General features: G+C 38.6%; 1 protein-coding gene across 1 annotated transcript in view; it reads left to right on the top strand.

Moving 5' to 3' along the window:
- The window catches only part of STT3B (STT3 oligosaccharyltransferase complex catalytic subunit B), a 44,557-nt gene that overhangs the window by 11,467 nt on the left and 6,458 nt on the right, over positions 1 to 26,632 (top strand). The window contains exons 2-14 of the mRNA XM_081164522.1: positions 3,891 to 3,999; positions 7,130 to 7,417; positions 9,093 to 9,158; positions 11,277 to 11,376; positions 17,842 to 17,940; positions 18,588 to 18,734; positions 19,132 to 19,180; positions 20,774 to 20,928; positions 22,041 to 22,252; positions 23,195 to 23,382; positions 24,306 to 24,477; positions 25,242 to 25,415; positions 26,212 to 26,325. Coding sequence (XP_081020648.1) covers positions 3,891 to 3,999; positions 7,130 to 7,417; positions 9,093 to 9,158; positions 11,277 to 11,376; positions 17,842 to 17,940; positions 18,588 to 18,734; positions 19,132 to 19,180; positions 20,774 to 20,928; positions 22,041 to 22,252; positions 23,195 to 23,382; positions 24,306 to 24,477; positions 25,242 to 25,415; positions 26,212 to 26,325 — 1,873 coding nt within the window. The remainder of the gene's footprint in view (positions 1 to 3,890; positions 4,000 to 7,129; positions 7,418 to 9,092; positions 9,159 to 11,276; positions 11,377 to 17,841; positions 17,941 to 18,587; positions 18,735 to 19,131; positions 19,181 to 20,773; positions 20,929 to 22,040; positions 22,253 to 23,194; positions 23,383 to 24,305; positions 24,478 to 25,241; positions 25,416 to 26,211; positions 26,326 to 26,632) is intronic.

Here is a 26,632-nt window from a genome sequence, read left to right as displayed (position 1 = left end):
CCGTTAACATATATTTTGAGGCTTCAAAGCACATACATATCAGTAATCCTTGAGTGTTGGCCAGGCTCAAAAAATGGCACCCAGACTTTTTGAGGTGCTCGCAAATGGAGAATCTTTAGGTGCAAAATGCGCCTGGCGCCTTGCTAATTTCGAACCCTGGAGGTAGCCTGCTCTTCATGGGATTATACTCCCTCTAAAGGAGCTGGTATGCACCTTGGGGTTCCTTCTCAATCCATTGCTGTTGCTTAAGGCTCAGTTGGCCTCAGTTGTGTGGAGTGCCTTCCATCACCTTCAACTGGTGGCCTACCCGCATTCCCTTTCTGGACAGGGATAACCTAACTACTGTTGTCTATGCTCTGGTAACGTCTAGGTTAGATTACTGCAATATGTTATATGTGGGGCTGCCTCTGAAGATGGTTCAGAAGCGTTAGCTGGTGCAGAATTCAGCCAGGTTGCTCACCAAACCATTTGAGCATGTAACATTACTGCTGGCCCGACCGCACTGGCTGCCAGTTGGTTTCTAGGTCCAATTCAAAGTGCTGATTTTGACCTACAAACCCTTAAGCAGCTCAGGACCAAAATACCTGAAGGACATCCTTTCCTTATGTGAACTGGCCCAGACCCTGCAATTATCATGTGAGACCCTTCTTCATGTTCCCGTCTGCAAGAGGTATGAAGGGTGAAAACACAAGTGTGAACCTTTGTTGTAGTGGCTCCACACTTGCGGAGTGCTCTCCTCAGGGAGGCATTCCTGACATTTTCATTAGATATCTTTAGGGGCCAGGCAAAAACATTCTTCTTCTCCCAGGCCTTTGGCTAATTAAACAATCTATTTTCTTCTAAACTGTGGAGGTGGGAGTTATTGGAGGGTTTTGGTATGTAGTTTTCGTGTTTTGTATTTTTTTTTTATTGATATTTATTAAAGTTTCAAAGAAAAGAATTACATGAATTAAAAGAAGAAGAAAAAGAAAGACAAAAATAAAAATAGAAGAAAAAATACAAAATACAAAAAGATAAAAAACACCTTAAAAAAATAATACATCAGTCTTTCCATACCTTGCATTCATTTCCTTGTTTCCCTGACCTCCTCATGCCTCCCTTTTTTGTATTCCAATTCAGTTAGTTAATTCAGCAATTTCTTTCCCTCTTTGTTTTTATCTTAGTCCTTTAACATAATATATTATGACTTTGGATTCTCACCTGTTTACAATCCATTTTTACATACACCTTTATAACATTGCTGCTTAAACCACTTAACTTCATTCTGACATCATTCTAACATTCATTAATTTTGCAATATTTCTGTAAATAGTCTTTAAATTTCTTCCAATCTTCTTCCACCGACTCTTCTCCCTGGTCTCGGATTCTCCCAGTCATTTCCGCCAATTCCATGTAGTCCATCACTTTCATCTGCCATTCTTCCAGAGTGGGTAGATCTTGTGTCTTCCAATACTTTGCAATAAGTATTCTTTCTGCTGTTGTGGCATACATAAAAAAAGTTCTGTTCTTCTTTGGCACCATTTGGCCGACCATGCCCAGGAGAAGGCCTCTGGTTTCTTCAGAAAGGTATATTTAAACACCCTTTTCATTTCATTATAAATCATCTCCCAGAAAGCCTTAATCCTTGGGCACGTCCACCAAAGGTGAAAGAATGTACCTTCAGTGTCTTTACATTTCCAACATTTATTATCGGGCAAATGATAGATTTTTGCAAGCTTGACTGGTGTCATGTACCACCAGTTTTCGTGTTTTGTAAACTGCCCTGTGATTTTTGGATAAAGGGCGATAATAGAAATTTAATTGATAATAATGATAATCTGCTTTCTGTTTCTAAAACAAAACAAACCCATGTCTATATGGATATGTGAAGAATATCATAAATTGTAAGTGGCAGCAAGTTACAAAACATTCAAATAACATAATTTTAAATAAAAGGGACCTGTCTGTGAAGTACTCTACAAGTGGCAATTATAATATAAGAACAGAAATAACATCGTGCTGCAAAGTAAGCTTAAACAGAAATCTATATAAAATCAAAGTATATCTGAAATAAGGAAGGAACTAAACAGGCAATGTCCTGGCAACTGCTAGTAAGTAAGGGTCTAAAACTGATAACTTTTTTTTAAGGAGTATGCATGGCTTCCTTTACCTAAATGTTTTGAGAGTGTCAACCACCTGGACTGGATAAGAATAAAAGAACTGAAATTAAATCTGGATGAGAGGTGCTTTTGGTTAGAGGGCATATCGGCCTGTACTGGAAAGGATTGTATTCTACTTACAAGACCAGGTTCATTGTTTAGGAGTACTCCTGGATCTAGACTTGTTATTAGCTGCTCAGATGTCAGGAGAGTTTCTGTCCAGCTTTGGCTGGTGTGCCAATCCATTCCTAGTCCTGGTCATATATGCATACATTTTGACTGGGGCTAGTGGTCTGTCAGCTACACTGGCTTCTATTCTGTTTTGACTGCAGTTCAAGATGCTGGTTATTTTGTAGAAAACCCTAAGTAGCTTGAAACCAAGCTGCTCGAAGCAATGTCTCCTCTTATGTGAATCTGCCCTGTTCTTTAAGATCAGCTGTTGAGACCCTCTTTTGTGTACCATTGCCTTTTAAGGCAGGAACTTTCTCGGGGGGGGGGGGCACCCAATAAGCAGAACCCTGTCCCAAGAGGTTGGGCAATCTTCTCTATTTGGGTTCTGCTGGCACACACTTTTTATTCTGCAGCTGCTGCTTATGGCACTGATTGTATTCTTTGTTTTATGCTACTATTTTTAGTTAATAATTAGTGTTATAAAGGTAGGGATTATGGTTACTTTTATGCTTGCATTGTACCTGTAAACTGCACTGAGCAACTCCTTTATTCAGGGGGAAGGGGTGTGACTTTTAAAAAATAGATGCGTTTATTAACAAACCCTTCCCTTTATTTGGGAGGTCATAGCTTAAGGAATTGGTGAAGAATCTTGTTGAAGATTGGTAGCTTGGTGATGAAGTTGAAGTTGAAATTATAAATGCAGATTTCAGTTAGGTCATAAGAATGAATACTGTTATGAATTGCAGAGGGGGTTCAGTGTGAGTGATACCCTGGGTCCCTTGCAGTTGTTGGGATCATGTATCTGTGAGAGTGGAATGTTTAAGAGGAAGCTTGCCAAAGCAGTTCCTTTGTCAAACTAATAGCTTTGGCTGGCTTGTTAAGCATATCCAAAGAAATTGTCCTGTGCCATAGAAACAAATGGATGGGCCTTTCTCCATCCACATTATCTGGCTGATAGGTAGAAGAACAATAGCCAGAGTTGTTATTTGTGTAAGCTAAAAAGCTTGGAGACTAAGTTGGAGAACAGATATGCCTTCCTCTATGCTGGATTTTGTGGTTCCACTTGAAACCTAATCGAGAAGCAAGATCTGTTAGACTAGTCTTAATGCTTGAGCCCCTCCATCCTATGTGCAGGTTGCATGTATGTGTAAATAAAACCATATACCCTAAAGACACCAGAGTCTTTGCTGACCTTCATTGGAACCTTGAGTAAAGTGCAGGCACTCCTGGAGTCTTACTTCTTGTAGTTTGAGGTGGTGCCTAACAGTATTTTCAGTTTTCACATTCCTTTCTAGCTTGGATCAAGAGCAGTAAGCTGTTAGCAATGTCAGACTTCTACTCGCCAAGTGGAACTATGGGTTTGATCCAGGCTAACTTGGTTACATTTGGATCACATTGATATCTACAAGGCTTAAATCATGATTAATCCTGTTGAGATCAATGTGACAAATTAAAGTTCAACTAAATTTGTTCAGATCCAGTCCCATGTATTTGAAAAGCTGTCTGGCAAATACATTTACATAAAATAAGTAGATTTAATTGCTTAAAGAAGCCTATTAAATTTTACCATTTTTTTCCTAGGTTTAACTACAGATCAACACATCATCTTGCATCACATGGATTTTATGAATTCCTAAACTGGTTTGACGAAAGAGCATGGTATCCACTAGGAAGAATAGTAGGTGGGACTGTAAGTACCAGAAAATGTAATCAAGTTTTAAGAAAATGTCCATTTATAAATGAATACTGTTACTTCCATTCCATGTTTTACTTTGAGTTTTTAACTCCATTTATATCAGATTTTAAAATTTCAATTACAGCAAGTATGTAAAAAATAAGCTGTTTTTCAATTAAATTTAAAGTGTTCATATTTATATTTATCTCAGCATTGAATCATGACCATCTAGCAGGACCAGGATCTGGGAGATCCAGATTCGAATCCCTACTCAGTCATGAAGCTCACTGGGTGGCGTTAGGCCAGTCACAACCCCTTACCCTCCCTCACAGGGTCGTCGTAGGGATTAACTGAGGTGGGGAGAGAACCATGTGCTCCTTGGAGGAAAAGGTGGGATATAAATGTAATAAGCTCTTCTGCTTACCTGCTTAAGAAAGCTGGAGGGGCCAGCCAGATGGAGATGTCAATCACCAACCTGGCATCCAGAAATCTCCACATATTTGCAGTTGAACCTGCGCCAGTCACATAGTGTACTTGGTGAATTTCTAACTCTGGACAGAATAGTCCCTAGGACAGTTCAATTTTAGAACTGTAATATAGATAGCTTTTATAAGAGAAAGGTATTAGTGAGCTGTGTACGCAGAACTAATACAAAAGCTTGTAGTTCAAAAACATTCATATGAGAAAATGTTCTTGCAAACAAAAGATTCAACTTCTATGTTTTTCATGATAGGGTTGTGGTAGAATATAATTGCTGTTGTACTGCAGAAATGTTTCGCATGAACCATCTCTGATGGATATAGATGTGTCCTTGAACACCAGTTAGCTCCTTTTTCAATCTAAGAAGTGCTGTTTGAGTAGATTTACAAGATGCTAGTCAATAAAACGAATCCTTGCGCATTTGATCAATAAAACATTTAATGAAATCAATTTGTTCCTCTTTTTAAAAATCCTGATTTTTCTGTTCTAATTTGAATTATTATATCATAAAGCATAACTCTGCCAATTTTAGCAGCAAACCGTGTCAATATTGCTTGATGTGGTTGTGTAATAGTTTTGGGTTACTCAGTTTAGCTTTATATTAGGGTGCTTTCCCTTAGTACGTATAACTTACACCATAAACTTTCAAAATCAGAAGTACTATTTCTGAAATAAACTATTTGATGCTTTCTGCTGTGGTTTCAGCAAATGAAATTCAGTAAATAAGTGAAAGCTATATTACTTTTGGCAACCCTGAGGAAGGGCTGTAGCTCAGCAGAACACCCACCTTGCATGCAGAAAGTCCCAGATTCAACCCCAAGCATCTCTAGGTAGGGCTAGGAACATCCCCTGTCTGAACCTCTGGAGAGCTGCTGCCAGTTGTGTAGACAGTACTAAGTTAGATGAACCAATGACCTGACTTGGTGTAAGAAGTTGTTGTTGTTGTTAATATTAATAAATTATTATTTATTATTTGTACCCCACACATCTGGCTGGGTTTCCCCAGCCACTCTGGGCTACTTCCAACAAAATATTAAAATACAATAGTCTGTTAAACATTAAAAGCTTCCCTAAACAGGGCTGCCTTCAGATGTCTTCTAAAAGTCTGGTAGTTGTTTTTCTCTTTGACATCTGGTGGGAGGGCGTTCCACAGGGCGGGTGCCACTACCGAGAAGGCCCTCTGCCTGATTCCCTGTAACTTGGCTTCTTGCAGCGAGGGAACTGCTAGAAGGCTCTCAGAGCTGGGCCGAGGCCGTTTAGGGTTCTAAAGGTCAGCACCAAAACTTTGAATTCTGCTCGGAAACGTACTGGGAGCCAATGTAGGTCTTTCAAGACTGATGTTATGTGGTCACGGCAGCCACTCCCAGTCACCAGTCTAGCTGCCGCATTCTCAATTAGTTGTAGTTTCCAGGTCACCTTCAAAGGTAGCCCCACATAGAGTGCATTGTACTAGTCCAAGCGAGAGATAACTAGAACATGCACCACTCTGGCAAGACAGTCCACAGGCAGATAGGGTCTCAGCCTGCGCACCAGATGGAGCTGGTAAACAGCTGCCGTGGACACAGAATTGACCTGCACCTCCATTGACAGTTGTGAGTCCAAGATGACTCCCAGGCTGCACACCTGGTCCTCAGGACTACTACACACCTGCCTGCGTTCTGTCCCCCAAAAACAGTACTTCTGTCATGTCAGGATTCAACCTCAATCTGTTAGCCTCCAACCACCTCCAGACACTCACACAGGACCTTCACCAGTTCTGATTTGAAAGAGAGGTAGAGCTGGGTATCATCCACATACTGAGGAACGCTCAGCCCAAACCCCCTGATGATCTCTCCCAGCTTCCTATGTTCCTATTTGCCAACTATCATATCTCATGGCCTTCTTTTAGGCAATTCAAGATGTACAAACATTTAATGAGGTATGTTCTTTTTTAAAAAAAGTGTCTGAAAGAATACAGGCCATCTGTGGTAGGATCCTTAGAAATACCCCCTTTAAAATATTTGCATGAATAGTCTCTCTGCTCCCCACCCCCAATCTTTTTGTTTCCCCCTGTAGAGGCTACTTTTGAGATTGCTTCTCTTGTTTATCTTGTACCCTTTTCCCTAGCTGCTGCTGGATTCATTTAGCTGGATAGGGTTTAATGCTCCAGATTTTCTAGTTAATGGCCTGTGTGCTTTTGAACATTAGCTTTATGCTCATTTGGATTTTAAATACAATTAGATCCATACAGGCGGTGTTGAGAAAAATCCTGGGCCTGCCCTCATAAAATATGAGTTTTTTGCTTGCAATCTAGATTAAGCAGGTGTCTTTAGTTGTGTTCCTTAGCCATCCTTGAAACCCTTAATTGTATACCATATTATATGTTGTTTTATAATTTTAAAGCTAATTCAATGCAGATACTGAAAAATAAATCTATATGTTCAATTGTTACTGAAGAAAATGTTAATGAAAATGTGTGTGTGTGTGTGTGTGTGTGTGTGTGTATTAAAAAGACGTTTGGCTCTGGCAATAGCTTGGTTTTATATGGGTTGTGGAAATAACAATCTCTTCTGCATGTGGGTTACATTAATATATTTTAGGTCTTTCTATAACATTGATTCAAATAGAAGAAAAATGAATTTTTTGTCTGCAATTTGGTAAATCACTTTTCCACTCTCTCTCCTAGGTCTACCCAGGGCTGATGGTGACAGCTGGCCTTATACATTGGATTTTAAATATGCTTAACATAACTGTCCATATAAGAGATGTATGTGTGTTCCTAGCACCAGTTTTTAGCGGCCTTACATCAATTTCTACTTTCCTGCTCACCAGAGAACTGTGGAACCAGGGAGCAGGGCTTCTAGCTGCTTGCTTTATTGCGATAGTACCAGGTTACATATCACGATCAGTTGCAGGATCTTTTGACAATGAAGGGATAGCTATTTTTGCACTGCAGTTCACATACTACTTGTGGGTAAGTAACAACTCATGCTTCATAATTTTTATCTCACTGTCTTTTAGTATTTTGAGTGTGTTGTTTCTGCCTTTTAAATTGGCTTTGATTTTAGATTTCTTCAATCGGGTACTCACAAGAAAGCAACGATTTAAAAATTTGAGGGCCTTTTTCGCTTATGCTAATTACTCTCTTTCCAAAAGAAAAAGTTGCATTGTTATATGGTAAGCTGGTTTTGAACTGGTGAAATATTTTGTGGTCTTTAGCTAGATACGGCTTGAACACTTCCTGCATCATGTCAAACTTTTCATGTTGGTGACACACTTTTTAGACATGCATCATTTCGCAACACAGTAATTCAGTTTTACTAGCAAAAAGTAGGAGGCGCATGGGGAGTGTTCCCGTAACGCACCTACACACTGCAGCCGACACAATAACGTGTCGCAACACACAGTTTGGAAAGCTTTGAACTAGAGGGATCGCAAGTATAAATTATAAGAATTCAACAGCCATAAGCATTACTTTATTATTTATTTAAAATACACCCCCCACCCTCCTATCAGGGTAGCTCAAAGCAGTCATAAACAGTAGCCATGCAAGTTTCATTTAATAGGTCATCAGCTTGAGCTGATTCATAAACCCATGTTTCTGAAATAATGTTGATGGAAGTGGCCTGAACTAAGCCAATCCAAGACCTTTATTTCCTAACCTTTGAACAGTATCCTTTGTTAAATGTAACGTTCTTGTTAAAAGTGGTCTGATAGGGTCATGTTGACACTAATAGAGATCATAATTGGCTACATTAGAGATAGTAATGGTTCATTAGTCTATTGCTTTCCCACCTGCTTGTTCTCTGCTCCTAATCTATTTTCTCCCAAGTCCCATTTCCTCCCACAGGATTCCAAACATGTGTTAACCCTCACAGGTGTCTTGGGAGAGGTGAGGTGTAGCAGCAAAGTAATATGAGGGCATGATTAAGAACGGTCTCCTCTCCCCCGTTGCTGCTTCATTCTAAACCAACTCCTAAACTGGCTTTTCCCTACAAAGCAGATTTGATCATCAGGATATCATTACTTGGAAGTTTGTGTAGTTTAGACCCTAAAATTGTATTACACTGTCTAACACATGCATGTTTAAAAGTGCAGTAGAAGTCATAATAATCAAACATTAAAAAGTTTAATAGTTAAAGTTGGTGACATTTTGCTATTGTTACAAAAATTGAGCTATACAATATAATTTAATACATAATGCAACTTTAGTATTAGTATATATAATACAAACATAACAGATAAGCTCATATAGGACTGTACCCGTGTGTGTGTGTGTGTGTGTGTGTGTGTGAGAGAGAGAGAGAGAGAGAGAGAGAGAGAGAAAGAAAGAAAGAAAGAAAGAAAGAGAAAGCGCATTAGCCATGCCCAGCTGTGGCATGAAGCCCACAGTGCATTGTGCATTGGGAAATCTTCAGTGCACGTGTGCCTGAGGAACATGTAACACCAAACAGTTGTTTAATACTGTGTCTGAAGCACATCAGTGTGGTAATGGAATGAATAATCTCTCAGTAAAGTACCTTAGTTAATTCTGATGCAAACCTTAAAAGTATATTTAGTTCAACCTCTGCTCTTAATTGTTGTTTTTTAATTTGAAAGATACATTTTTCTTGTTTCTGCTGAGTTATAACACAAATCACCATTTGTAGGTGAAGTCTGTGAAAACTGGATCAGTCTTCTGGACCATATGCTGCTGCCTATCCTACTTTTACATGGTAAGTGGTATCCTAAACTAATGTACGTAATGTGATTTATTGGAAATCATTTATTGGCAGAACCCAAATGTGCAAGTCACATTCTTTATTTGTACACTGTAAATGCTTTTATTAATAGTATATTGGAGCAACATTTAAAGATAGAAAAAAGTCTATCAGCATTTGTCTGAAAACACTGACTTTATATATATGGTGGTAGGTTTGAAAAGTTTGTTTAACAGAAAATGCCTCTTCACTTTAGAGAATTGGTTTGCATTTTGTATCTTGACTGAAGTTAGTTGAAGATTTATTTTAAGCATGCCACTCGCCTGGTTTGCACATCACATCAAAGAGTGAATGAGCAGCATAGTTGCGCACCCTATTAAAATGTTCCTGCGGCATTTAGCGTATGCTGCTGCACTGAGAATGAAAGAAGCCAGAGTCATCCAAACCAAGACTCCTGGTTAGTTTCTTCCAAATAAACCATGATCTGCAAGTGATCTGCAAATCTTGGTCACCACAGGCATTTGTTTAAACAACACAACAGGCGAGATTCTGTTTATTCCGCAGTAAGGCGTCAGCAAGAGAGGTGTTCTGTGGGTACCTTAGAGCAGCGTGCATCAGCACATAGCTTGTTTTAAACTTATGCCTTACTGTGGTATGTGAACTAGGTCTCTCTAATCCTAAAGACCAGATGAACTGATTTGTGCTTCTTCAAGACTATTCACTGCAAGACTTTAAAATCCAGCAGAAAGCATTTGTTCCAAAGTGGGAAATCTAAAATGTGTGGAAGCTAGAAAGATCTTCACTTGGCACTGCAATGATCTTAATGAGGGTGCCAGGTGAGTCTCATTGTGGAAGGAAGCTCTGTTTTCAGAGCGCCTCCATCAAAAATGCCCTCTGCTTAGTAACCACCCACTTCAGCTCTTAAGGGAGACAGGCAAAGAACCCAGAGAAGGGCCTCAAGTGACTTTCTCAAGATCCGAGCACATATATTTATGGAAGGAGGTAATAGTTTCAGTACTATAGCTAACACTAGTTTTTTATTTAAAGTACTTCACCCCGGATTTTGATAGATATGCTAGATTATTAAAGAAGTTTTTTTTCCCTTAAAAGTTGCTACATTTGGAAGATAACAGATACAGTGGAACCTCAGGTTGCGGACGTGATCCGTCCGGGAGGCATGTTCGCAACCCGCAGTGCCGCGTCTGCGCACGTGTGGGTCGCAATTCGGCGCTTCTTTGCATGCGCAAAGCACGATTTAGCATTTCTGCGCATGCACGAGCGCTGAAACCTGGGAGTAACCCCTTCCAGTACTTCCGGGTTCGGCACGGTGCGCAATCCAAAATCACGTAATCTGAAGTGTCTGTAACCCGAGGTAGCACTGTACTTGGTTGCCATATGTGTGACCAAGCTATCAATGGTGCATAAGGTGTGGATGCTACAGATCTGTTCATACTTGGTTTGTTCACTAGTGTTAATCACTATATCCTTTCATTGTAGAGGAAAACATTGCAGTTCTTATTTTGACATTGTTGGTAAAGTGAATAATGCCTCTAAAATTAAACTAACTGGCAAATTGCTTAATTTTGCAGTCTTCTTAATTGGCATTAATGAGTTCCTGCTTGATAGTATGTCCCCCATTTTATTTACTCCTTTATTAAGTTTACAAATACATTATAATGTATTATATATAAATCACAAAAGTAGTTCTTTATGTTAATACATAATAATTCATATTAACAATAGTAAAGTGATGGTATTTATAATTTTCTGGAAAACATTTCACTGAGAGCCATGACGTAAAATCTTAACTCAGGCATACCCGGAGTAGATCCAATGAAATCAATGGACTTAATTAAGCTAGTTAAGTCCATTGAATGGGTCTACTCTGAGTACAGCTAACGTTGAAGGTCACATACAATGTGTATAATCTGCGTAAAGGACTAGTTGAGGAGGAATAAGTAAAAAATGCTTCCTGGATCTGCTTTCTACTGAAATCTTTTTGTCCTGTGGATTTTTCCTTGTGGCCTGGATTATCTTGTCTTGAAGACAAAATTTAATTCATGTTGGTTAGTTTAATGGTTTAACAATAATGTGTATAAATTAGCATTATATTCTGATATGCTTATTTTTCAGGTTTCTGCATGGGGTGGTTATGTTTTCATCATCAATCTTATTCCACTGCATGTATTTGTGCTCCTGTTGATGCAAAGATACAGTAGGAGGGTCTACATAGGTGAGTGTTTTGATTTGCTGAGATTGAATGAAAAGTGGGGGTTTTCCCATTCTTAATCACATTACTTCCTTTTTCAATTTAAATGACTATGAATTTAACTTAATTTAAGTGGTTAATTTTGTCTGGTTACAGGCAAAATCGTAAAATAGAATTATTAGAATTCTAATAAGGTTATTAGAATTAGTAGATTTGTTTTACTTTTTAAATCATATTGCATTGCATTGCATTGCTTATTGCTTCTGCCATAAGGAAACAAATTTATTCATTCATTCATTTATTTATTACAAATAAATACACTTAAGGCAGCTAATAACCAGAATAATAATACTTCAAAACAATGAACAATGTAGTCTAAACAAAATAAAATGTAGTTTAAAAAGATAATTTAACATGGCAATCATTCATCTCAAGACAATTTTTCAGAAATGTATGCAACTTTCTTACTATTACCAGTGTGTGACAGAACTGTTTATAATGGGACTGATGAAGCTGGTAATGAATGACAGTTGATCATCCCAGTGCAATGATATCAGTCATTGTCCCTGCAAGTGGCTTTGATTCTACCCTGGGAAGGAGGCAACTAACCTCTGTCCCCAGTAGGAAGGACAAGTGGAGAGGAGCTTTATACTAATCTTGTCTGCTTCCCTGTACAATTTGGTGTGCTGAAGCTGATGGATGTCATGTATTAGACCAGGGGTCAGCAAACCTTTTCAGCAGGGGGCCGGTCCACTGTCCCTCAGACCTTGGGGGGGGGGGCTGGACTATATTTTGAAGAAAAAAATGAACAAATTCCTATGCCCCACAAATAACCCGGAGATGCATTTTAAGTAAAAACACACATTCTAATCATGTAAAAACACGCTGATTCCCGGACCGTCCGCAGGCCGTATTTAGAAGGCGATTGGGCCAGATCCAGCCTCTGGGCCTTAGTTTGCCTACCCATGTATTAGACATTGCTAGGGCTTTTCCTTGAGTTCATATGCTCTGTTCTATCCCAGTTAATTCTGCACTTATCACACAAATGAAGCCCTTTAAAAAAAAGGCCAACTGCACAGTGGAAAAACTGCAATTCTGCTGTGCTAAAAGGTGACATGCTACAGTGCATTGCATTCTGTAAATATGTGTTCTTCAATTGGAGATAAAATTAAAAAAATTCTTGGTATGTGCTTTCTTGTGCATGCACACTTCTTCAGATAGGTATACCAAGAACTAACTTAGTTGGTCTTTAAGGTGCTACTGGAAGAAATTTTTTATTTTGACTATGGCAGACCATCTGTAATTGGAGATAAGTCACTGGTGTTGCCTTTTACTATTAAAAAGCAATCAGAGGCCTGTATCCAGCCTTAATGCTGGGCAGTATAGCACTAATATTGGTGATAAAACACTTCCTGCTCTTACAGCTTGCATTTTGAATCCCTGACTTTATGTGATGTCAGGTGATTGACTGGTCACCTGACAAAAAATGGACTGAGGAGGGTCTGTGATTCAGTATTTCGCCCCTGACATAAACGTTCAGGTCGGGCATTCCACATATAAGCGAGCAGCAAGAAAGAATGAAATTATGTGGGAAAGAAACCTGGTATGAATTTCTTTTTTGCAGACACACATACAATAACAAAAAGACTAATGGGGCATGGTCTAATTTGCATCACAATCTTGTTCAGGATCATTTGATGTTCACAGAACTTTTCCAGAATGTAAATTCTTTGCCAGAATTGGGCATATTTTATGGCTTTTGTAAATGGATGTAAACTGAGATTCTATTTGACCTACTTGGCATCATAACTACAATGCTGACTAAACTCCTGCTGACTGCTCATGCATATTTGATGCAGAGTTATTGATGTTGACATCAGTGTGACTACTTTTGAATCAGTTTACGAATATTGCAGAAGATTTTCTGCAAGTGCTTAGCTGCAAAAGGTTACAGTGCTGAATAAAAGGGGAAAAAACCTTCATAAACAGAATAAGCTCCCTGTGATCTATTTTAGAGCAGTCTAGCGGTAAAGGTAAACATTTGCAACAGTAGTAGACAAATATTTGTCACAATTTAGAGCTTTTAAATCTAGTTTCAAATAACTTTGAGAGGATGTAAAGTACTACTATATGCATTCAGAAAACTAGTTTGAATCAGAAGCAACATTGTAGGCTTAATTCTACGCAAGGACATATTGACATTAAGAGTAGAATTTGGTCACGTTGAACAAAGTTGATTGTCTTTCAGTCTTTTTCTCTTTTTTTGTTTAGGACAACAGGTTTTTTGGCTTGTTACTTTTAAGCAATTTTAATGTAAACATAATTTTAAGTGATCCTTCACTATAGCTGACTTCCACACTAAAGCAGCTGGCATAATTTCAATGTTCAAGTTTATTAGCTAGTAATTAATAACACATTTCAAGGAAAATGAACAATATAATGGAAATATCCAGACTGAATTGTAGGACTATTTATCATTCTATACTCAATGAGGATTGATCATGCCCAGTAGCTGCAGAATACTGATTATCTGTTGGAGGAGGGGAAAAGCAGAGGAAGGAGAAATAAAGTGGCTATCCTGGAACAGGGTGTGTAGGAGTCACTCTTAATGCTGCAACATCTCTTTTAGGTCCCACTTTTAATGCATATTTCATAGAAAAATGCTCAGTAGCCAATGTTATGGAAATCCAGTGGACACGAGAGAACTTCTGCTTCCTTTTCTTGCTGCGGTTTCTCTCACCTGTCTCTTCTGTACAGTCCTCCAACCCTCCAAAGCAGTTTGGGGGTGGGGAGGTACGTAGGGAAGTATAGGGGTGGCTAGTTCCATAGTGCAAGGGGAAGGCTTTTGCAAAAGCCCATTACACAAGCAGGATGACACCATGGGATGTTGCTCGCTAAGATAACCAGTAAAATAGTAGGCACATTGTATTACTATTCTCATATCACTGTTTTTAACTTCATATGCACATGTAATGTCCTTTGTTTGTTAAGGATAGTAAAATTTATTCTTATACTGCTTAGAAAGACATATATGTGATGTGCTATAAATAGGATTTCTACTTTTACTCTTGTATAGTCTACATTGAATGCTGCCCCTTCCCTTCAACACTTGGCTAACATATAGCATAATTCTGATTTTCTGCTTATATGCATAAGAAAGCAACTTTTGAATTGTTCAACAGGATAACGCTTGCCACCTCTGCATTGAAAATAAGTGGAACAAAGTAGACCCATAACTTCTTTTTTCACATGGTTTTTCACATACCCATTTGTCAGAATACTTAATTAGCTGGACAGATTTGTTAGTTATTAGCAAACGGGGTTTGCCATTGTATTATTGAGCAGCACTAAAACTGCCTTGTAGCTTAGTCCTTCCGAGTGTAGGATTGAATGTTTCATGAGGAGATAATGAATAACTAAGACATCTGGTATTATGTTTAGAAAGGTTACAGCAATCAGGTTCATCTTGATAGATGGACATTGTTGTTACGGTGTATTTCCAAAAGATTCTTCTAGTGAGAACAGCCCATCCTTCAGTTTCTAACTTCTCTGAGACTGTATTCTGCCAAAGGTGTCCTCAAAAAGAAACTTGAGTGGTGGAAGATTTTCAGATGTACTTAGTGTATTTAGGGAAGACTAGCAACGCCGTGTTTGCTGCCAAAGGACTGGTAAGGGATGGTGCAGAAATCTTGTATCATTGTATTCTGATAGCCTTTAACTGAAATATGTAAAGCAGTCAGTAAATGAATTTCTGTGCTGCTGAAATACACCTAAGGCCCTTAGCCTGCCGGTGAGTGTGAGCTAACCGTATCAGGAAGTCTGAGAAAGGGAGGTCCAATGTCCATTTGCAATTCAAGCTAACTGTGCTCACCATCTAATTATACAGTCTAGACCTGACTGTTCTGCTTTCATCATGCTGTGATGTATCTAAAGAAGCAAGCTCATCAAAACTGAATTATTTCAAGGTGAAGTTTTTATAATTAAAAACTCTTTGGCAAGAGATATGTAGAGGTTAAGATATCTTCCCCCCCAAAAAAAGAAATCTGATTCAGAGTCTGCTTTCTGGCCAAATAGGAAAAAGTAGTTGGGGAAAGAGTTATAGACAAGCAGCAACAATTAAACACCTCCCAGCACTACCAGTTTGGGAATCCTGCTGGCTGATGAGTATCCTTTTTATCCCCTGCTAGCATCAATTTTTATCCCCTGCTAGCATCAGTATTGGGAAGCAGGTGGTGCTGTGGGTTAAATCACAGAGCCTAGAGCTTGCCAATCAGAAGGTCGGCAGTTTGAATCCCCGTGACAGGGTGAGCTCCCGTTGCTCGGTCCCTGCTCCTGCCAACCTAGCAGTTCGAAAGCACATCAAAGTGCAAGTAGATAAATAGGTACTGTTCCAGCGGGAAGGTAAACAGCGTTTCTGTGCGCTGCTCTGGTTCGCCAGAAGCGGCTTAGTAATGCTGGCCACATGACCAGCTCCCTCAGCCAATAAAGCGAGATGAGCGCCGCAACCCCAGAGTCGGTCACGACTGGACCTAATGGTCAGGGGCCCCTTTACCTAGCATCAATATTATAGAGCAGTGGTGGCCAACTCCCAAGAGACTGTGATCTACTCACAGAGTTAAAAACTGGCAGTGATCTACCCCCTTTTTTGAGTTCAGGTCCCATTTTGGGGGGGCTCGGGTCAAAGTTACTGAGTTTTTTCAGGGAGGAGGAAAAATGTTGAGCTTCTTTTAGAGGAGCCACAGTTGTTCAGCTTCTTTGGGGGGAGCCAATGATCTACCAGTGATCTACCTGTTGGACATGCCTGTTATAGAGGATGGAGGAAAATTCTTTATGAAGGTATCATTGTGAAAAATGTGTCAGAATTGCAAAGGATATTGGGATGGCATGGAATGGGTCTATATTCCCTTCACACAGACTTAGGAATCTTATTAGCATTTTCATATGAGCAAACAGTAATAAATTTGTTTTTGCAGCCATCTAAAGTGTTACCGGGTGGGGGAGTTGATGTGCAGAATTAATAAACTCTTGTAATTAGCATAATGGAAGAACACAAAACTGTAAATGCGACAATGGATCCTAATTGCTGTTAAATGCCACAGGATGGCAGTGTTGCAATAATTTTGTGACATGAATTTCAAAATAGTGGCAGGCTTGGCATTTTTAGAGTTATGTGTGTAAATATCTTGGTCAGATGAAGATACAAACCCTGAACTGAAAGAAAAAGGGGAGAAATTATGCAAAAATGTATGCCATTGATCACTGTGTGCTTCTGTGGTTTCCAACACATTGTCTATTGACTGAAATGTTTTGATAAATGAGTCTTAGTGAAATGAGTTGTGTTGTGCGAAGATCATGACATTTGAAATAAAGCTGCTTGATTGAGGATGCAAAAGTATAATGAACATAGTCCACAATTATAAGGAAAGCTGGTAGAGGTATGTTGTGTTCATAAACTGGGAAAATATCAAATATATTAGCAGCTTTATTCTGAATATCCAGTTTTACCAGGGCATTGTCATGTCAGCTTGCCTAGATGGATCTGCAAAGAAAAAATAGTTGGCAATCTACATACAATAATAATTATACAAGCTGGTTAAACTCACTTTTGCTGTATTTTGGACATCCACAAAAATGCATGTTATGAAACTAAACTGCTTGGTGCCAAAATATCTGTAAGTGTGCCTGCTCCAGTGCCAGGCAATTCAGTCTTTAAAATTGGTGGCAAGGGGGGAGGAGCCTCTGTTTGGGTCCAGGTCAGGGTTCACAAGTGGGGAGGATGTAGAAAGACCTTCTCTGTGGTGCGACCTCAACTTTCAAATAATCATCTTCATTGTGTCTCCCTCATTGTTGGTTTTCAGATGTCAGTTGAAAACATTTTTATTTATACAGGATTTTGCAGTTTCATAATTGGATGTTTAATCCTTAGCAGCAATATGTGACTTCGTGTTTTATTTTAGCTTATACACGGTTTTTATTCATATATTTTTGCTTTTTAAAAAATTCAGAGAACATTTATCCAAAAGTTACAATATAGTTACAATACATTTTCGATCAATATTTTTGCTTTTGTGCTTGCTGTATATTTTCCTGCAATCAACACAAGATAATATCACCAAGGCAACTATCTGTAAACAAACAATAAACATCCATAAAAATGGCAAAATATAGTTTCTGTCCCAAATAGATTTTACCTTGAACAATTGCAAACGTAGAAATAAAGAGTCCACTTGTGATATACCAGTCGTTCAGTGCTTGGAAGTCATTCCCTTAATCAAACGACAAACTGAAGGACATGGTCCTCTTTCTATGCTCCTCCCGATGGAAACATGCAGATGGGGACAGATACACCCCTGCTTTAAGTCCTAAAATTATGAGTATTCCTTTTAACTCTGTAATATGTCTTCTCCCTCATAATTTTAAGCACAGACAAAATTAAAACTTTCTATGTGTGCATAATAATTTTCCTTTTTTGCTGTTTTTCATTCACAGCATATAGTACTTTCTATATTGTGGGCTTAATATTATCCATGCAGATACCTTTTGTTGGATTTCAGCCAATAAGAACAAGTGAACATATGGCAGCTGCAGGTAAGAAAATTATTATTATTTTATATATTAAATTTACCGTATTTTTCCGTCTATAAGACACCCCCGTGTATAAGTTACCCCCTATTTTGGGGGACTCTGATTTAATAAAATTGGGGGAGGATCTTACTATGTATAAGACGCCTCCAAATTTTGGACATTATTTTTTAGGGGAAAAACCTAGTCTTATACACAGAAAAATATGGTATGTTGTCTTACACCAGAGCCTCAAGGCAATCTACAATAAAATTATTTAGGATCCAGTGCACTTCAGAAAATCCCTAAATAAAATAAGTTTAATGCATTGAAAATACTCACTATGAAGGTGTTACTCTGTATTGTAATCAGTCACACAGACACTATTTTGGCTGGTAACCAAATGACAGCCAAATGTGGCATATTTGAGCTAAAGGGATCCACAAGAGAATTGGAGTTTTTGTTTACTTATGGGAACAGAGTATTGAATGGCGTACCTCACTGAAGGGCAAAATATAAGCAGTTAAAGGATGGTAAATATATTTGTCTCCTGTTTACAATCCACACCCCCTTGACTTCCTATGCCATGAAAGGATAATTATAATTAATGAGCTTAGAGTAAGGATTGAAATGTTGTTTGAGAACTTAAACCAAGGTTGTCTTTCTTTAACCAGGTGTATTCGCACTGCTGCAGGCCTATGCCTTCTTGCAATATATGAGAGACCGGCTTACAAAGCAAGAATTTCAGACCTTGTTCTTCCTGGGTATATCTCTAGCTGCTGGAGTTGTATTCTTGAGTGTCATCTATTTAACATATACAGGTAAATCATACAAAAGAAATGCTTTTCATTGACAAATAGAGTTTCAGATAGGCCCTGAGTAATCCACAAGATTCAATGAGCCCTTCAGGCCTCCCAACAATGTTTGCATGATTCAAAAGAAACTTCAGCAACCTTATCTATAGAAACAGCATTTGGTGTAATAGCTGGCTTTTTGCACCCATTAAAGCATTTTCAAAGCAACTTGCTTTTCTTTCTTTTTTTAGGACTGATTTAGTATTTCCTTCATTTTCTATTAGTTTAAAACAAAAAACGGTTGTCCTTCTTGAGGGTCTTTCTCCTTTTGAAACATGTGAAAAGTAGATATTGATCCAAGCCTTTCTAGAAATCCATAATAATGCTCATCTAATAACTTAAATTGCTTTGTTGAAATTTTCAGGTTACATTGCACCATGGAGTGGCAGATTTTATTCACTATGGGATACTGGGTAAGTAGAATAGAAACAGCACCATATATTTAGGCTATGCTGAGTGGGTGACAGGTTTTATCCATTTCAGACAAACCTCCTGAACTATGGTCTATTGTTATGAGGAAACTGTAAGCTTCCATTTGCTGTTTGAAACAATCTGCAGTTTCCCATTAAATCCAAATACGAGCAACTCTGACTTACGCAAACTACAGTGAGTTCATTCAGTCGTTTCATCCCTTGGTTTCATTTGAACAAACCATTGCTCTCTGTATTTGTACATTGAGAAACTTCTGAATTGTTCCAGATGACAAAAAGAAGCATTAAATTTCCTCCCCTCACAGGTGAAGAAAGAGGGAAAGTGTTTCAGAGTTTATTTTTATATATTTGCTATATATGTCGTGCACATCAATACTAGAATTATGCTTAGCTGTGAGTCCTGGAAGACCTGTTCCCCGCTTGCACCCCAGTGTTCAATTGCATCTGGCCAGAGTTTTCCTCCACTCATATTTAAGCTGCCTCCCAGCTGTTTCCTCACCCTAAGCTCTGGAGTATATGAAAGACCCAAGCAGGCGAGGGTACTCACGGGCAAATTGTGTCAATGTCCCGAGCCATTTGGATGTTCCAGATGTTGGTCAGGGCTTCAATCAGCCAGAAAATCCCCCAGAAACCCATTGGATTCATCAGTCTCTTGAGGGCTGACCACGTTGATAGATCCCCTACCTCTACAGAGGGGGAAAGGTGCTGAAAATCTAAATCTCAACAGGAAATGATCTGACCATGACAAGGAACTGATGTCAGTATCCCCCACCTTTTCACCCTCTTCCTGCCCAGTTGAGGAAAAAGGTCCAGAATGTAGCCTGCCATTTGCATTGGGCTGGCAGTCTGAGGGTCCTCTGCAGCACCTCTGAGACCAGCTTAAGCAGGCAAACTGCTGGGCAGAAAGCTGGGCAGATTCCCCCCACAACTGGACTGTGTGGAGTGTGTGGAGAGAGAGAGAGATGAAATCTCTGTAGATTACAGCAACTCCCCAACCCAACCCTCAAGTCTGTCCTGATGCAGCACTGAGTACCCAAGTGGGCACAGCTAGGTGAGACCAACCCCACCCTACTCGCCCACCCAGGTTCCAGTGATTCAGGACCAGATCAGCCTCCTCATCCATAACCAAATCATGGATGAGGGAGGTCTTACTGAGAGCCAACGTGGCATTCAGCAACAGCAGCCACAGACCTGAGGGCTGACTGATAGCACAGCCTCAGTTCCCCAGGTTAGAGAAGGGACTGGCACATGGCTCAGTTACTAACTGCTTGTGCTGTGTGCCCTTTACCCCTAAACAGGGATGTGTCTGATCATTTGATCCACACACTTTGTTCACACTTTGGCAAGGCGACATAGGAAAGCTTTGTAATTAGAATAGGTTTTTGGCAGTTTCTGGGGTTAAATGAAATGCATTATAGCTAAAAAAAAAAAATAAGTAAATGTTAACCTGCATATTTCAAGGTGTATTCAGAACGTTACAAAAATAATTGAAGAATGTTCAGTAGTCCTCGGTTGTACTATCTTTAGTAGTTTCGTCACTTCAAAATAATTTGAACTGAATTTTTTTTAAACAAGGTATGCGAAAATTCACATCCCGATCATTGCCTCTGTGTCTGAACACCAGCCTACAACATGGGTTTCCTTCTTTTTTGATCTACATATTCTCGTGTGTACTTTCCCAGCAGGGCTGTGGTTCTGTATCAAAAACATCAATGATGAGAGAGTCTTTGGTAAGAAGAAGTAACCATCTTTTCAGAACTAAACTATAAGCTTTAGCTGAAATGCTGATGTCCTAGTTGTTAGCTTAGATTCATTAGCTTAGTTTACTGCTGTTACTTCAGTGTTGGGTTAAATGCATTTCCTCAGGAAGTAGATATGTTTCTTAACGTGATTCCTTTTGATTGAACTTCCTTTTAGAATGGCTTATACTGAATGCTTCCACTGTGAATATACAAGTAGAATCTTCTCACTTAAATGGCTAATGAAATTTTAGGTATTATTTCATAAATTTATATACCGCTTGATTGTAAGGGAAAAACCCTCAAAGCGGTTTGCAAAAAATATTAAAGAATAAAATGATAAATATGATTTATGGTAATTTAACAGATTATCTATTCATCAGCAAATACATTCTACAGTTATTTTAGATACTTTTGTTTGCAAATTGATGACTCTACTCATATTATGGTGAAATTCCAGTGATTCCAGAGGTGAGACTTGGTTGGTTTCAAATGGGGGGGGGGGAGAAACCTTTCCATCACTGTAGTTACAGGTAATTTTTAAATGGGCATTGCTATAGTTAGCTGCTTCTGAAATTATACCTGTCTTTAGTTTGCATAAGCTTTCCACCAGTGTAGGGTTTGTATTAGTATGCATTTTAATCCAGTGCAAGAAAATTACTTTCTTCAAATTAATTTGTAAAAATGCTATTAAAATGCTGCTTGTGAGAACTTTTAAAAACTTCTTTCCCTTCTAGCTTTAGTGCAGTCAAGTTTCAGGAGTTCACAGAAACCTTGTGGAGTAATTTATATGCTTTGGTAAAGCTACTCTTTTGTCCTTCAGATCCTAGTAAAGTGAGATGTCTTTTAGCAAGATAACATACATATCAATTTGGTTCTGATTAATTTTCCATTTTTTTAATAAACAACTGAAATCCCTTTTTAAAGTTCAGAAATATAAAATATATATTTCAAAGGTTCAATTCTGTGCACACAGCAGATTTTAGGAATCAAATCTGCAAGCTTCTTCAAGTGTACAGTAATTGTGCTTATTTCTGAAGTAGATAGTAATCAATATTTTAAAATGTCCCATAGTAAATCTCAGTGTCTTTATTTCTCTACAGTGGCTCTGTATGCAATCAGTGCTGTTTACTTCGCTGGAGTGATGGTTCGTCTTATGTTAACTTTGACTCCAGTAGTCTGTATGCTGTCAGCAATTGCTTTCTCCAACGTTTTTGAGCATTATTTGGGTGATGATATGAAGAGAGAGAATCCACCAATAGAAGACAGCAGTGATGAGGACGATAAAAGAAACCCAGGAAATCTTTATGATAAGGTGGGACTTGAAGATGTAGATGGCCTCCGATTTTAGATATTTTTAAAAAATAAATGAATCCACATTAAAAGCAAAAACAGAGAGAGCAAAATGGTTGCATGTGTAGTGCTTCTGTTCTGGCCAAGGGGTTCTAAGTACTCCATTCCCCCCCAAAAAAAATTTTTCATCTCCTTCCATCAGTCATTCTCACTGAGCATGTGCGGTCTTCATTGGCTTTTTCTGGGGAAGCAGCAGACACACTACTGCTCTGTCGCTGCTACATTAAAATGTTAGATAGCTTTCAGTTCCATCCCTGGGGACATTTTAAAATAGGCTCTCAGTATCAAACAGTTCTTTCTGCCCTTTATAGATGCATCTCTCTCCCTTTCCAGCCATTCTGTTCCATTCCCTTTCACACTCGGTTGTCAATTGTTTCCTTTCAGTCTCACAGTGGGATTGTTTTGGAGGTTCATTCCTTTGTTTTGACTAAAGGTGGGTTGCTTCTTTTAGCAGCGTAGCTTTTAGCTGCTGCTTCCTATCTACGCTAGTGATGCAGGTTTTTGTACATAAGCACGACTGCAAAAAGACTTGAACCCTTTTTAGAAGGGGTGATGTTGCTTTCCAACTTTTGCAGATGAACTGAAAAATGTAAGGAAACACAATCTCATTCATGCAGATGTTAAATGTTAAATGCCACCCCACTACCACACACTTTGGGAGGGGGACGACTGTTTTTGTTTGAGATACATCAAAAATTACTAGTGTTCTTTTAAAAAAAACAACCAGTAGAAGACAGCTTCTGACATCCTTAATAAATAGGCATTTGTCTAGCACATAACTTGGAAAACAACTCTTGAGGGAGGGCTCTAGAAATGTGGCTTTATTGTTGAATATGGGGCTTATAAACCCTAAAAGCCTGGCATAAACTGAAAGGCCCCGAAATTCTAATTTGTTTTTGTTCAGGCAGGTAAAGTGAGGAAACACATATCTGAACAGGAGAAAACAGAAGAGGGTCTTGGGCCGAATATCAAGAGCATTGTGACAATGTTGATGCTCATGCTGCTGATGATGTTTGCTGTCCACTGTACATGGGTAACTAGCAATGCCTACTCCAGTCCCAGTGTCGTCCTGGCCTCTTACAATCATGATGGGTAAGGCATTTTGTATGCATTTTAGTGTGAGTTTAATGACTGTGTGAGACCGGTTAGGAATGCAAAACACATCACGTGACACATTGGCCTGACCCCTGTTCTCCATGGACTCGTAACTTCTGGCTTGAACTACTGCAAATTTATAATGCCACTGAGGTTGCTGGCTAGTTGCAGCTAGTGCATAATGCAGCAACTCAACCGCTCACTGGGGTATCTTATCACTATCATGTTATGCCACTGCTGGAAGAATTGCACTAGCTGCCAGTTAGCTACCAGAAGTGATGCTGGAAGTGATGTGCAAAACCCCATACAGCTTGGGTCCAAGATGCATTTAAAAATCACCTTATTACTTCAGTACACAACCAGTCACTGCTCTCTGCGAGATGCCCTCCCACTAGGAGGTTCATTCTGAAGGATACAGGAATTGGGTGTTTAGCATGACAGCAGCAGTCCCTTATGTTACGTATCAGACATCATCTCTATTGCATTTTTGGCACATATGGAAGACTTCCTTTTTCAACAAGCCTTTTAATTGGAGATTTTTATCCTAGTTTGTACTTTTGGGATAGGAACTTGCTTTTATATATGAAATTGCTTTGCATATGTTTTTATTTTTCCTTTTTAAATTATATTTGCTTTTAAAGTTGTATCTTTTCCTCACAAAAGTGACATAAAACAATTTACATAACCAATAAACAACTTTGTATAACAACCAATGAAACCTATAAGCCCAACCATATAGATAAAGACAGATCTTACAGATCCCGCTCCACTTAAAGAGGCTACAAATATCTGAAACCCTTTATTCATTCACTTTAAGATGCTTTATAGGAAGCAATTCATAAATGGAGTAGAATAAATAAGATCTAATCAAAGTGAGTCTGCTTTCCGATAAAAACTTTCTGGGGGTTTTTCTGTTGCAGCACCCGAAACATTTTGGATGACTTCAGAGAAGCCTACTATTGGCTAAGACAAAACACAGATGAACATGCCAGAGTAATGTCTTGGTGGGATTATGGCTATCAGATAGCAGGAATGGCAAATCGGACTACTCTAGTTGACAATAATACTTGGAATAACAGCCACATAGCCCTGGTATGTAGTGGTACTTCTGCTTATTGAGAACTGGGTGACAGAACACGTGGCTCTAGATTTATAAACAATTACATTTTAATGTATGCTGAAGATTGCTTTCCATTATGTTGCTTTATTTTATGCCTTAACTCCAAGATCATGTTTGAGAAATGTTCATTTTCTAGGTTGATGGTGATATCTGATAACATAGAATTTGAAACAGAAAACAGTGTTTCAACTTTTATTCTCAATAAACATTGAGATATCTACCTGACCTTATCCTGTTTATATCCACAGCCTGTCAACTGTGTTAAAGGACAATGACCATTATCACTACTCCCTCTGGACTCCTTGCTGAGAGGAGCAGCAGGGGAAGAGTCTATTCTAATGGGGCTATAGCTGTCTTCATAAAAAGTGGCCCGATTATTATAACAACAAACCATGGTTTATGACATCTTAACTGGGCCAGTGACTACAAAAATATGTGCTGTAGTGTTGCCACATACTGAACGTGACTGAAGTTTTAGCCTTGAAAGATACATAATTATAGTGTTTTATGTTTTATTTTATATTTAAGTTGTGTTTATACATATTTTAAGCCAACCCCTGACTCTCATGTAGCTTTTAGTTAAACTCGATGCTACGATTATTTCAGTTCTATATTTCACATTGGATGAAATGACCTCTAATAACATGGGCTAATGATATATCTTGACTGGTTGGTTAATAACTGCTTTTTAGACAAGAACACTTGCGAGTTTTAGAAATAACTCTCTTTATTGCAGGTAGGAAAAGCTATGTCTTCAAATGAGACAGCAGCTTATGAGATCATGAAGAGTCTGGATGTGGATTACGTGTTAATAATTTTTGGAGGTGTAATTGGCTACTCTGGTGATGATATCAACAAATTCTTGTGGATGGTGAGGATAGCTGAAGGAGAACATCCTAAAGATATCAGGGTGAGTTGAAATATAAATTGCCCCCCCCCCAAAAAAAACCCCTTTAGTAATTATGTTAAGGCTGTTGGTACAACCTATCAAGATCTTGCTTCTAATTCCGCCACACTTCTATTGAGAAATTTTCCTGATATATTCTCTGGATTCTAGGTACTTCTCAGTAGAGCTATAATTAGATGACATCCTAATAGTCGTAGTATTTTATGTAATAAATAATAGTATTTTATGTTGAGGGATTGCTTCAAATCAGGCCTTATCAGACATTGGTGCCATATCATAATATACCTGATAAGATCTGTAGTAAGTTGAAATGAGAACAAATTGTGGTCTTCCTTTATGGACGGTGCTTTTTTCTTTAAAAAAGGTTTAGGGGTACTCACATTTTGACTCAAGAAAATCACCATTTTATAGTTCAAATTGGGAAAAATAAAATACAGTAAATGGACAAAACTACAAAGATTCACAAAATGCTTAGGGCTATGCAATACCCCTGTATGCCCCCCAGAAAAAAGCACTGCTTATGGATGTTCAGAAATGTGTCTTTCTTGGTGACACAGCTGAATATTCTTCCAGCTGAATAATTCAATAATTTAATTTCTGAATGCTTAAGTAATAATTTTGCTACTGTGCCCCCCTCAAAAATCATGGTTACAGCCAGTATAGAAAAAAACAATATTGAGCTCAGTCTGTGAGAGTTAAGTCAGTTTATTTGAAGTAGAAACCAGTTACAGCACCACTTTATTTCCCATATTGTGGCAACATGCATAACACTAATTTTATTTCCTTTTTCTCCCTAAAGGAAAGCGACTATTTTACTCCACAGGGAGAGTTTCGAGTTGATAAAGCAGGCTCTCCAACCTTGCTAAACTGTCTCATGTATAAAATGTCATATTACAGATTTGGAGAAATGCAGGTTAGTGAAATTTTGCTATCTTAAATGTTTCTTGGGGGGGATGTAGGCCACATAATCCGAGCGATATGTGTAATATAATTATCAATAAAAGTTAAAATTGGCAAAACTTTTAAAACGAAATATAATGCTAGTTTTTAGAATATAGTTTAACAACTAACCTCTGTATCCCTCAAAGAATCCATAGGGTTGTGTAGTCTTCCTTTGGCAGAATAAGGATTGGGGTGGTCTTCAGTGACTCTCCCAAACCTCTAGAGCAGATTGACAGGTGGCTATAGGTGGGAAGGGGAATAGTATCAACCTGAAGAGT

This window comes from Podarcis bocagei (genome assembly GCF_964188305.1).
Source record: "Podarcis bocagei genome assembly, chromosome: 12".
In the NCBI taxonomy this organism is placed as follows: Eukaryota; Metazoa; Chordata; class Lepidosauria; order Squamata; family Lacertidae; genus Podarcis; species Podarcis bocagei.
The sequence above is the reverse complement of the archived record's forward strand: the minus strand, read 5'-3'. Positions and strand labels throughout refer to the sequence as shown.